This window comes from Amphiura filiformis, chromosome 12, assembly GCF_039555335.1.
Source record: "Amphiura filiformis chromosome 12, Afil_fr2py, whole genome shotgun sequence".
NCBI lineage: Eukaryota > Metazoa > Echinodermata > Ophiuroidea > Amphilepidida > Amphiuridae > Amphiura > Amphiura filiformis.
In genome coordinates, this window is record NC_092639.1 from 50,950,044 (window position 1) to 50,962,744 (window position 12,701).

Here is a 12,701-nt window from a genome sequence, read left to right on the forward strand (position 1 = left end):
GCTACTGATCCAGCGTTACGACGAAAAGTGTAAAAACACCTACTTTCCTATAGAATCATGTAACTTCTGAATAGAATATGCTATCTTTATGATCTAAAATTCTTAGAAAAGATAAAACTACTATAATTACAAATATTTAAACAATTAACCCCAAACTGGCACAAAACATAGTGAAAAAAATCGGCAAAAAATGAGAAGTCTTCGGTACCAATCATTTTGATACATACAGTATATGACTGATTTACAAACTATTTCTTGCTTTTTCTGACTCTAAAAATACTCATAAACACAAGGGCCGGAATTACCCCAACCCACGGGGTAATTTCGGCCCCTCGGCATCATTACATATTGTTAATTAGTATGCAAATGAGAAGTCTTATTTTTCTAAATTGTTTTGTACAGTAAACCTATGTATTTCTACTATATATTGACAATATTGAAAAGTATTTGTACTATTTCATTCAAAAAATATAATACAAAATATCAAAAAGGGGGCCGGAATTACCCCAGTCTCCCCTATTGATTAGGCGCGTATTTTAAAAGTACAGCTCCTGTGCGTGTATAGCAGCAAGTCAGGGCAGATGGTATAAATATAAGAAAATGTTTAGGGTTGAGATCAGGTGAATAATACAACAAATTAGCACGAAACTTCACATTTATGTTCAGAAAGGTGTCTATTTAACATGATTCGAAAGGTGTTTGGAAATTCCAAAGGGAAGCTGGTATTTAATTTTTAACTCGAGATCTACTTGTCCATTTTTTAAACCTTTTTACACAGGGTATGATAGAGGTAATAACGACAACTCTGCCAAATTACAGCTCAGTAGGTCAAGGTGTTCACCTGATCTTATTCATCTAAATATTTTGTGCCATTCTGAGCAGTGCTGCACTGGGCCACTGGCAATTAAGCGCACTGTGGCGATGGACCAATTTTGACTCACACTTACAGAAAAACCAAATAAGTTATGATGCTGTAATTTGCAGGATAGTTACAAAACATAATTGGCATTAATATCTCCAATTTTTACAGAAAAATTATGAGAAATAAAAGAATGAGCTCAATTTAGAAATGTCTGTGCAAGCAGTGCACAGTTGAGCTCACTGCATGTCTATGGGAGTGTTCTAATCAAGTTGATGGTTCATTGGTCATCCCTATTAAAAGCACATTTGTCTAGAGTGCCTCTTACTTATTCTTTGTATACATTTGCTATGCAGCAAGTGGATACACTACAGTGCATGATGGGGTACTAAAAGTATTCCCTTCAGCTGCTGGGGTTTGATGCACAAAGCTCTAGGCCCTGCTCAAGGATTTGCAAGATGTGACTGTCACTGATTGATTGTTTTCCACCTGTTATTTAAAACTGTCCCACTTATTTATAAAATTGATAGGCCTGGCAATTTAATTCAAATTGCCTCATGTATTTTGTCAGCAAAGTAGTATGAGGGAATGGTTAGTTGGCGAGTTATGTGACGGTGAGTTAAGGGCGAGTTACTGTTAGACCATTGGGCGAGTTACTGTTAGACCAATGGGCGAGTTACTGTTAGACCAATGGGCGAGTTACTGTACTGTTAGACCAATGGGCGAGTTACTGTTAGACCATTGGGCGAGTTACTTTTAGACCAATGGGCGAGTTACTGTTAGACCATTGGGCGAGTTACTTTTAGACCAATGGGCGAGTTACTGTTAGACCATTGGGCGAGTTATGGTTAGACCATTTGGCGAATTTAATTTGTAATTTAAATTTACAAATTTAAATTTACAAATGGGAACATTTTTTGAAGTTGAATTTGTACTTTTTGCATGATTGTAAATTTGTAATACTCAATGGTGTACAGCATGTGAACTTTAGACTAACCTGGAAGAGCTTTAATTACAGTAAAAGTTAAGTTTTTGTATAATAAAACCGGAGATCTCCGGTTTTATTCAGAGTTCACTGATCGAGTGGTGGCTAAACACATTGCGTGCATTAATGAATCATTCAATCAGTGGCGTATAAACTGTGTGCATATCGCTATTAGTCTTACGTCTTGTTTGTTCATCCTAGCTGTGTGAAACTACGCCAATATTCATGATAATAAGATGATCTGCAAGCTAACACACACATTGTATAGGCGCTGGAATGAAATAGCAATTTTCCTCGTTTTGCCTCACTTGTTTGGCTTAAAATTAAAAGAGGACAATGTGATCAGTGAAAACTAACATTTTAAAAATAGGAATCTATTCTTTATGCAAATCACACATTATGGCTTTAAAGGAACTGACCAAGATCCAAATTTCCAACCTTTACTTTTTTCCACACTTGCAAACTCAACAACATCTTTGACCAACGCATCATGCCCTCTATGGCGACTGCTGATATAATTGAAGACCGAATTAAAAGACTAGTTTGCATCGGACGTCATGGTATTAGGGCGCGACTTGATCGGGTTGCTGATCTGCGCAGTACAGCATTTTGGTCCAGTTGAGAGGACGTCATATGAAAACTAGTCTTTTTTTTTTGGTCTTCAATAATAAAAACAAGCAGAAAACAAGGATGGGCTGCCAATCTGAAGAAGCTACCAGTACGGTAGTGAAATAGCACTAAAATTTGAGTAAATATCATCTTTTACTTCCTTTTCCTTAGAACTAGATACTAAGAAAACCAATATAGGGGCCTACAGTCTTTATTGAATATTCCAAAGATCTGATGTTATTGATTCCCATGATCTGTGCCATGAAAACACAAGAAACTATTTGGGTTTAGTGAATCTCACCACCCCCCATGCACACACACCCCACCCCCATACACAAAACAACTTAATTTTTGGGTTTTTTTGATAGAGTTCTGATGCTTAGTTTAGTCATATAATCAGAATGACGCCAAAATGATCATGCCATTTCTTGTCTTCGCTCAGTAATCATTCCCACCAAATTTCATGAACATACAACGATCTATGGCGATTTGACCTTGGATGGTCCCAAAATGACCTTCACATTTTGTGTCTTGCTTCAGTGTTCGTTCCCACCAAATTTCATAAACCTCACGACAATCTATAGTGATTTGACTGCACATGACCCTGAATGACCCCAAAATTACCTTAACCCAACTCCCACGCTCTACCCTACCCACCACACCTTAACCCACCCCAAGCTACAGTATAACTGCTTTCCACCCTGTTCCTACACTACACCACCACCATCTTAGCATATAATTATCCACCCAATGGTCTAACCATAACTCGCCAATTGGCCTAACAGTAACTCGCCCAATGGTCTAACAGTAACTCGCCCATTGGTCTAACAGTAACTCACCCATTGGTCTAACAGTAACTCGCCCAATGGTCTAACAGTAACTCGCCCAATGGTCTAACAGTAAACTCGCCCATTGGTCTAACAGTAACTCGCCCAATAACTCGCCCAATGGTCTAACAGTAACTCGCCCATAACTTACCGTCACTTAACTCGCCATTTATCCATCCCCTAGTATGGCGCCAAACAAAGGTTAAACATGTTTAAAAGGCAGGGTCTATGGTGGGATTTTGATGGGAATTTGATCTAAAATTGTTTTTATGGCAATTAGGTTTCTAGGATTGTTGAAGGTTGAAATGGTAAATATTTGGTCTATCCAGGGAGTTTGTTGTCAAGAGGAAAGATTGTGTGAATATGGCATGATGAACACCAGATGTTGCTAATGATATTTCCAAGAACCATTTTAAAGAGGTATTGTTAAAGAATGAAGTAACAAAATGGCGAGTTATACATAATATGAAGAGCGAGTTACCGGCTATATAGCACCAGGGTACGGTGATTTCGTGGATGATGTTATGAACATGGTTACAAACACAAAGGCCTGGGGGCAATGGTTCCTGATCTTCAATCTCAAAATACAAATTGTCAGATTGGGCCAATGGCCTGGCATGTTAGGCCTATATGTTTGGAAATTGTTTTGGGCCAATGAACTGGCTTGGATAGGGTCTGCAGTTAGGTCAATGATAACTTGTCTGTTAATGTTATAGAGAGGGTCTACAATCCCACCATCCCATGTTTACTATCCCTTGCTGTTCACTTGGGGCTGTGCAATAATTATGAGCCCAAAATCGCCTGCTCCCCCTCTCGGCCTGCCAAATATTGCTTTCCCTCCCTCTCAGCCCGCCAAAATATCGCTTTCCCCCCTCTCGGCCCGCCTAAAAATCTTTGCCCCCCTTTACACATGCCAAATTTTTGGGATCCCAAGTTGCAAACCTTAAATGGTCTAGATATTATGTTGCAATATGTGTACATCCATATCAAAACGACGCACTTGTCGGCTGCTACATGTGTCTCATTTCACATAATAGCTAGGAATAATATCAGACTCATCTCGAGTGGAGATCACTTGAATCATCCCAAGTCACATGGTTTAGGAATACATTGATCATTCCTTATATAATTTGACTTGAGGATGATTTGAAGTGACCTACACTTGATATGAGTCTGGTATTTATTCCTAGCTATTTTGTGAAATGAGACACATGTACAACAGCCGACAAGTGCATCGTTTTGATATGGACGTACACATATATGTAGCGAGTGGGAAAATGTGCATTTTAAAGCGTTTCTGTACTGTTTTCCTTTAAGCCTTTTTAGAGCATTTTATTTAAAAGGTGCCCCCCTCTTGGCTGGCCAAAAATTGCTTCCCCCCCCCCCCCCTTTCGGCTTCCCAAAAATTTCTTGCCCCCCCCCCCCCCCAATTTACCCTCCCCCAGGGCTCATAATTATTGCACAGCCCCTTATTTTGTTAGGGATTTGTTTCCCTTTAGAAGTTTCAGTCTAATCAGTATGTAGGGCATATACAGGGTGATTTAAAATAAACTGTACCCAACTTCATCCAATTTTCTATATATTTGCAGAGATTGTACATATCAAAAAACTATCATAGAAAGCAGTGATAAGTGTTCTTTAGTAGAAATTTTGAATTTTGATGCAAAATGGTTTTAGTCAGAAGATATCGCATTTTCAAGTTATCATCCCATTTTTAGACCAACACACGGAACTAAGTTTATCCGTGTTCTCTCCCGCAATAACAAAATGCAACTACCATGACTACGTGCATGTACAGTAAAACTAAGACAAATGTTATTTCGCATTATTAAATTAATAATATTGATATTCAATTACAATGTAAGGTTTGCAAAGATAACATAATACATCTAGAACAAAGGACCTGTTGACTTGAATTTGTAGAGGGCAATTTGAATTCATATAGAAATGGTGCTGGTGTATAATATCAATACACTAAATTGAGACCTGATTTTTTCACCAATAATAGGAAACATAGCCTACTACCCAATTACAGAGCTTGCAATATAAAATTATTTAAATGTCGGTAAAATTTTAATTGTATTTATTTATCAATTCATCTTATTTTCATGTTTAAATAAACATGCAGAATTTATGTTGAACTGAAAGTGTCTGAGGGCAGTTGAGTGAGCAAAATGCTGTAGAACAGATAGTTTGAATAAAATACTCATTCGTGTGCAACATCGTTTTTGGTGTGTTTTCTAAGAATGTACTTTTCTTCAAAACCATTAGAGGTAAAGACATGATTTTTTCACCAATAGTAGGAAACATACTATCCTGATACAGCTTACAAACACAAATTATTTAAATGTCGTTAAATATCTTATTTTAATTTTTGAAGTTGGGTACAGTTCATTTTAAATCACCCTGTACTATTGGTACTAGTTTTTACAGTAGGCCTACCAAAACATTTAGGCATTATTCACTTAGCTGTCTTTTCTTTCTCTGCAGACATACACTTCAGGACAGGAATGCTAATGAACCCAGAGGAATTCAAAGAGAAATACAAGAAACCGAAGCCGAGCAAAGAAGACGATAATATTGTAATTGTGGACCTGAGGGGAAACAGAAGCGAGGGCGCTCTAAGGATTAGCCACGAGTTGGGCTATACCAAGTAAGTTGTATTGCAACTACGAACTAGACTGGGTTGGGTAACTCGTTAGCATATTCCAGTTCACGGTTCAATTCAAGGCAGTCAAAGCAATATCAGCAAAAGCATACATTTTTTTTTTTTATGTAAAGCATTTTATCAAAATTTTTGGCTAGGCTACATTGAGGCAAAATTGGGCCATTTTCCACATCCAAATACCAAAATTGGCCTAGAAAAAGGGGTCATTGATATACCAAAAGGCCAAAAATGCTGCCCATGTTTGAAGCAGGTCCCCAGCAGGTCATTTGTATTGAGTACCCCCCTGCAGTCTGAGAGTGTGCCATGTTTGTGTGTTGCCTATGAAGGGGGTAATCACTTACAGTGGTAAGAAAGTTCCCTGAATCAAGCTTTGTTTTGCCGCGGGGTTCGATTTACCTTGTGTGTCGCATCGCAAAATGTGACACAAGTTTTCAAATCTTGCGAAGCAATAATACAAATGCATCATATTCAAATGTGATGGAGATAAATATCTAGATACAATACTATTGCCAGTATTGGCTCATTGATTGATTTTTCAGTAGGAAAAGTCAAGACAATATACTGTAAAAAATGAAAGTTAGATGCTATTTTCAGTTGCAAATCAAAGCTCTAACTAGGGATCGTATGCTTGCTACTGCACATCGATCTGTGCAGGATTGTTCGTGCTACCACGTGATACAGCGATCACCAGTAACATGGATCGTTTTGGTGTATTCCTACAGCATTGTGGGTAACTACAATGCCCGGATGTATCCCAAAGCTTTCCTGCATAGATCGCCCGGATCGATCGCTTGGCGAACGGCAAAGAGAATCTTCCAGATTGCTTTTACCTTTGCCAAATTACAGCATACTGAAAGTAGGTCAACGTTCAATGTTGATTTTTGGGTATAGGGGGTCCAAGAATGTGAAAAAAAATGGATAGAACAGGGTCGAATTAACCTAAGAAAGTCACTGTTGTCTTCGCCATGTGTAGCGAATAAATGCGACGACCCAAATATGATGATGTCATGCTATCTATAAGGAAAGAGTGGGCGTGACTTTATTGACTGAACTTGTTCATTGAAAGTAAACAAGGATCAATTTTTTTCATTTTTTTCGTGACAGTTTTATTCATTTTCTGATTTTATTTTATTTTATTTTAAAGAAATAAAATAGAAATGAAATGAAATGAAATGAAATTTTTTTTCATTTTTTAAGTAAAATTTTTGGGTTGACATGTCATGGCATGTATGAGTATAAGAGCACATTATTCAAAGCTATTTTCATGACTATCTTGATTGATATTTTGTTTTTAATTTCACTTGTGCAATTAAAACAGACATGATAAAACATCTTTTTTGCAGCTGTTTAATTTGACATTCCATTAAAACTCATTAAAACTCATTAGTCTCATACTCTCATTAGTCAATGTACATTGACTCCATATTGAGGGAAGGGGTATGAACGTTTGGACAGTATTTATTGTGGGACATTAGAGCACATCAGACATATCGAATTGCATTCTAAATACTGAAGAATGTCCTTCTGATATCAAATAATTTTGATTTTTGAAATTAGCAATGTAATACACATTTTATGGCAAATCATTAAAAATTGATATTTTTGATATTTAACAGTACTTGAAGTAAACTTTATAAATCTGATGATTTATACTTAAAGTGTATGTAGGTGGGATGAAAAGCCGACGATCAATTGAAAATTTTGACCTTTCAGTATTGAAGATATGGATTTTTTTTTTTCCAAAACACCAAAAAAAAAAAAAGGTCTTTTTGGGAAAAAATCCATATCTTCAATATAAAAGGTCAAAATTTTCAATTGATCGTCGGCTTTTCCTCCCAGCTACATACACTTTAAAATATATCATTAGATTTATAAAATTTATTTTGAGGACTGTTATATAAAAAATTTGAAAAATATCAAATTTTAATAATTTGTCTTAAAATTTGTATTATATCGTGAATTTCAAAAAATGAAAATTATTTGATATCAGAAAGACATGCTTCATATTCAGAATGCAATTCGATACGTCTGAGGTGCTCTCATGTCCCACAAAAATTACTGTCGAAACGCCATAAACGCTCATTCTAGATCCCTTAAACATTCAAGTAATTAATATTGGATGCAAAAAACATATTGGTATTGTGGTACTAATTGCCTTGAAAAATTGCTTAAGTTTGGGAATTGCTATACCAAGCAAATGTTGCATAGCAATTCTTGCTTTGCAAAAATAACGAGTTAAGGCGAACTCTGTTTGCACTATTTCTTTGCAGGAGACACAGGAAACTTTGGCTTGTACTATGTAAACTTAATATTTCTTCTCAAAACTGATAACCACCTTCTTTCACATCAGAGTTGAAAAAAAGTTACACAATCATATCCTTATTATATCTGTTTTCAAAAGGGTGCAGATATTCCGAGGCGGTTTCCGTGAATGGGCTGAAAAGAATGACCTACCTGTACCACCCACCTATTACGAACACGGTGTACCCAGAGATCATTGGACAAACCTGAAATATGACGACCTACGCATGATGATCAAAAAAGATAATGTCTATGTGATTGATGTACGTGAACCATGGGAGGTGGTTGAAGAAGGATCTATAACCAATGCACTTAACATACCAAGTAAGTAAAACGTTGAGTGTTCAAGCCGCACTATGGACCACAATAGCCTCATCCCAATGGCATAGTTCAATAACCTCGATTAAACAATCATAGTGAAAAATTTGACCTCAAGTTGCAGAGTATGAGTTTTTGTACCCAAATTTTCTAAGGTCATTCAGTGAATGTACAAATGTATTGGGGTTAAAGAACTGTGGCCCTGATAGATGAGCATGTTGTGGATCCTAGTGATGCAGGCTGTAGCCAAGGGAAAGCAGGCTGTAGCCAGGGGAGAGCAGTGGCATAGCAAAGACTTGGGGATGAGGGAGGCAAAGCAACTTTCAAGGAGGGGCAAAATTTAATGAAAATGGTAAGAAAAGGGCTAAAAAGTACAAAAAAGATATAAAGATCTCAAATATCAATCATGGGACCCATCATCCCACATGGGGAGTAAGACTTCTCACAGGGGGCAGCTTCTCCATTTGCTATGACACTAGGGGTGGAAGCCCCAATCCCCAAGGTACATAAGGTCATGTGTCTTATGGTGGGACCCCAAAATACCTGGTGACGTTACATTTTTCTCTCCTCTTTCAGATTTAACTTGTTGTCACAGCGCTATCCTTGGTCCAATTGCATAAAGTTTAGGCTCATTATACAGCCTGATTATTCTAATTTTCAAATATGTTTCTCAATTTGGAATGCCAATTTGTTTAATTAGTGAAAAATACCAAAATGTTAACGAAGATAAACCTGGTGGATAAGCGGTGGAGGATAAGCGGTGGAGGAGTATGTGCATTCTCTATGGGAGACATGGCATTTTTTTGAATTTTAAACTATATCATTGCCAAATTGTGTGCTATGCTTGCAAATCATACCTCAAATGAAAGCTTGATCATTCATTATTAATTCAGCTATTAATTTTATCTAATCGTGTTTTAACAAGTATTCACTGAGAACCGCAAGTCACAAGAACCTCAATTTTGTCCTATTCACTTACACACAAATGCCAAGATTTTCAGTCACGACATGCGTTTTGGCTTTCAATTGTTGTATCTTGAGAATTATACACCCTAAGATAGGAAAAGTATACATTTTTGGAAAGCTTTTTAGCCCAGGAATCCAAATATGCAGTTAAAATAAATGTAGGATACACCCTAAAGAAAATATCTTCTAAAATGTAATCAACATTTTGTACATGAAGTTATGTATATTTTCACACCCTGTATCACCACTTTGGTCAATCATAACATGGCAAAAGTATACATTTTATTTAAGCTCATAGTGTTGCCTGCCACAAAATTAGATTACATTTAAGGTATTCCATATCAGTAGCAAATGCAATAAATTATGAATTTACTAGTAAAATTAATTTTTTTTCATGATATCACCCTATATATTTTCTTACGCACCCTGTATACTAACTTTATTTTTGCATAGTTGGATTCCTTGGAACATAAGCTTTCCAAAAATGTATAGTTTTGTTGATGTGAGATGTATAGTTTTAGAGATGTAACAATTTAAGTGAAAAGGAGGACAAATGATCAAAATCAGTGCTTGTAACGCAAATGTGCCCCACCATATGACACATGACCATAAATATTCCCAAATCCCTACTGGTCCAAAATCAGCTCACATTTTTCCATTATTATGTTTTGATGAATCCAAGTGTGTGAAAATATTGGATCTAACACATAATGATAAAATTGGATTTTTAATAATGTACTGCCTGGGCGTATAAAAGCATCCAAACACCCTTTAAAATTTTACCCCTCAGGGGCTCATTATTGCAAGGCCCCTTATTATTATTAGAAATGATGAAAAGGTGGAAATATTTTGTCAGCAAAGTGTTAAAAATGTAGGCCTAATTGTAGAACTTTCAGACAAATCGCAAAATGACTAATTTTTGAATATGCTTGGTAATGGACAGCTGCAACTGCGGTATGATCCCGCAACTGCGACACTACCTATTACATTTTTAAACATGACAATGAGATTTTGTATTCAAACTTTTGGTTCAAACTTTTAGGAGTCTATGAGTCTGTTATCAGGTTAAAGGTCATAAAGATCACAATCTGATACAGTCACTCGCTGATGAAAGTACGATCTGAAAATTCCGAGGTGGGAATTAATTTCTTGTGTTTGGATCAAAAGTTTAGGCGTAAATCAAAATCATGATTTATAGGAACACAGATGACCTTTCATAAAAGAGATTTTTTTATTTTTTTATTTACTCAACAGTGGGCTATCTTGGATTTGCTTTGAAGATGGATGCAGAAAGTTTTGAGAAGCAATATGGCCGCCGTAAACCAGGTCCCATGGATGAGATAGGCTTCATCAGTTGGCAAGGGCTAAGAAGTGCTGGCTGCCAGCTCTTGGCACAAGAACTAGGCTACATAAAGTAAGAATAGCTGCTATGTGTGAAGTTTTTGCAAGGCATTTTCATTTATTCCAACATGCACATTTCAAGGGTACCATTAGTGCTCCCCTGGATGAATTTAACCAGAATAGTCTGCCAAAAATGGCTCCCCCTTTTCAATCGCCAATGTATCCTTGCTGCTCCACCTTTTGAAAAGAACAAAAATGATTGCCCGTTGCCTTATATAACATGCCATATCATGTACTGTTGGATAACCCCATTTTGAAGTCAGTCCTGGTCAAGTCAGGTTCATGGTACCATGGCTAAGTGTTGACAAGGGGACCCTTTCAGTATGTAGGTCAGGGAGGGGGCCTCTGGGTCTGGCTTATGGGATTGTCATTAATGTCACCACAGTAGTGCATGTTGGAATATGGGAAAGAATGTGAAGGGACTAATCAATAATTGACAAGGGGGGGGGGGTGTGAGAGACTTAATCCTCCGCACCTGATAATAGATTCTTCATTCAAAATGAACCCCAATTCAGTCTTTCCTTGACTTAAAAACAGGCTGAAAATAAAAGTTGTTCTCAATGAATCTCATTTGGGACACAATCTGGTCCATGGAGGGCCAAAAGGCGGCAAATTTGAAATTGAGATAAAGGCAAAAATATGGAGTAATAAACTCAGTCTTGTTTCTGAGGGAAAATGTGTTCCCCTCCTTGCCCTGGCAAGAATGATCTGCCCCTCTAAATCCTCATCCCCCCATTGGTTCAATATTGATTGGTTCTTCAATATGATCCCCCTTGAAATGTCATGTTGTTACTTGCTGTGAAAAAAAACTGTACTTGATCATGTTCGTTCACTCATTCTATGTGTGCAAACATAATGTCATTGTTGTTCAGTAACCATAACATTCTTAATGAATTGAAATGTTTGACTGATTTTGCACAATAGTGGACATATCACATATCAAAATATCACCAAATGAAATATGTAGTGTTGTGTTAATGCATGTTTTATGTTTATACATATGTAGGCCTACATGATAACAGTCTTGTTAAAACATCATGTGAGATCATTGAAATGATATTTTAACTGAAACATGTTAGATTTGTTTTTTTCTAAAGGTAAGCTTCATAATCTGATAATGTTCTTGAGAGATATTGCCCAATTAAATGCCTTTCTTATAAGGCATGAAGGTATTGTCCCATTTCTAACTTTCAGCGTGTTTATACTGAGGGTACACCTTTCGCGATTTTCTGGTAGTTGACTGTCTAAACTCAACTGTTGATTGTCATATAAATCTTGAAAACCCAGATGTTTATTCATGAGCAGGGGCGGCGCCACAGGGGGGGCAAAGGGGGCAATTGCCCCCCCTATGATTTTCAAAAAGAGGTAAAAGGAAGGAAAAAGAGAAAGAGAAGAAGGAGAGAGAAAAGAGAGGGAGAAAAAGAGAGGAGGAGAAGAAGAAAAGGAGCCATTCCCTCCTGGCCATGGTTAGAAGGAGGAAACTCCCCTTCGGACATCTTGCCCCTTATGGAATGCTGACCTACGCGGTTTTAAAGTTGTTGGGTTTTATATTTTGGGCCCATTTTGGGCAAATTATTCCCCCACAAAAGTCACATGGCCTCTCTTGGCTTCTCCCAACTACTTTCGCTCGCTACACTCGCGAATGGGCAAATTTTGTCCTTTTCTGACTGAAAAAGCATAAAAACTTTTTTTTTTTTTTTTTAAGCCGCTTCACGCTGCAAAGTGGACCTTTTCAGCTTTTAGTGATCATAGGGGGCGACTACCTCC

At 37.2% G+C, this 12,701-nt stretch overlaps 1 protein-coding gene across 2 annotated transcripts in view; it reads left to right on the forward strand.

Annotated features, from left to right (window-relative positions):
• Positions 1-12,701, forward strand: part of LOC140166371 (uncharacterized) — a 39,847-nt gene that overhangs the window by 15,571 nt on the left and 11,575 nt on the right. For both annotated transcript variants that reach the window (XM_072189820.1, XM_072189819.1), the window contains exons 3-5: positions 5,771-5,933; positions 8,350-8,573; positions 10,788-10,947. In XM_072189820.1, coding sequence (XP_072045921.1) covers positions 5,771-5,933; positions 8,350-8,573; positions 10,788-10,947 — 547 coding nt within the window. The remainder of the gene's footprint in view (positions 1-5,770; positions 5,934-8,349; positions 8,574-10,787; positions 10,948-12,701) is intronic.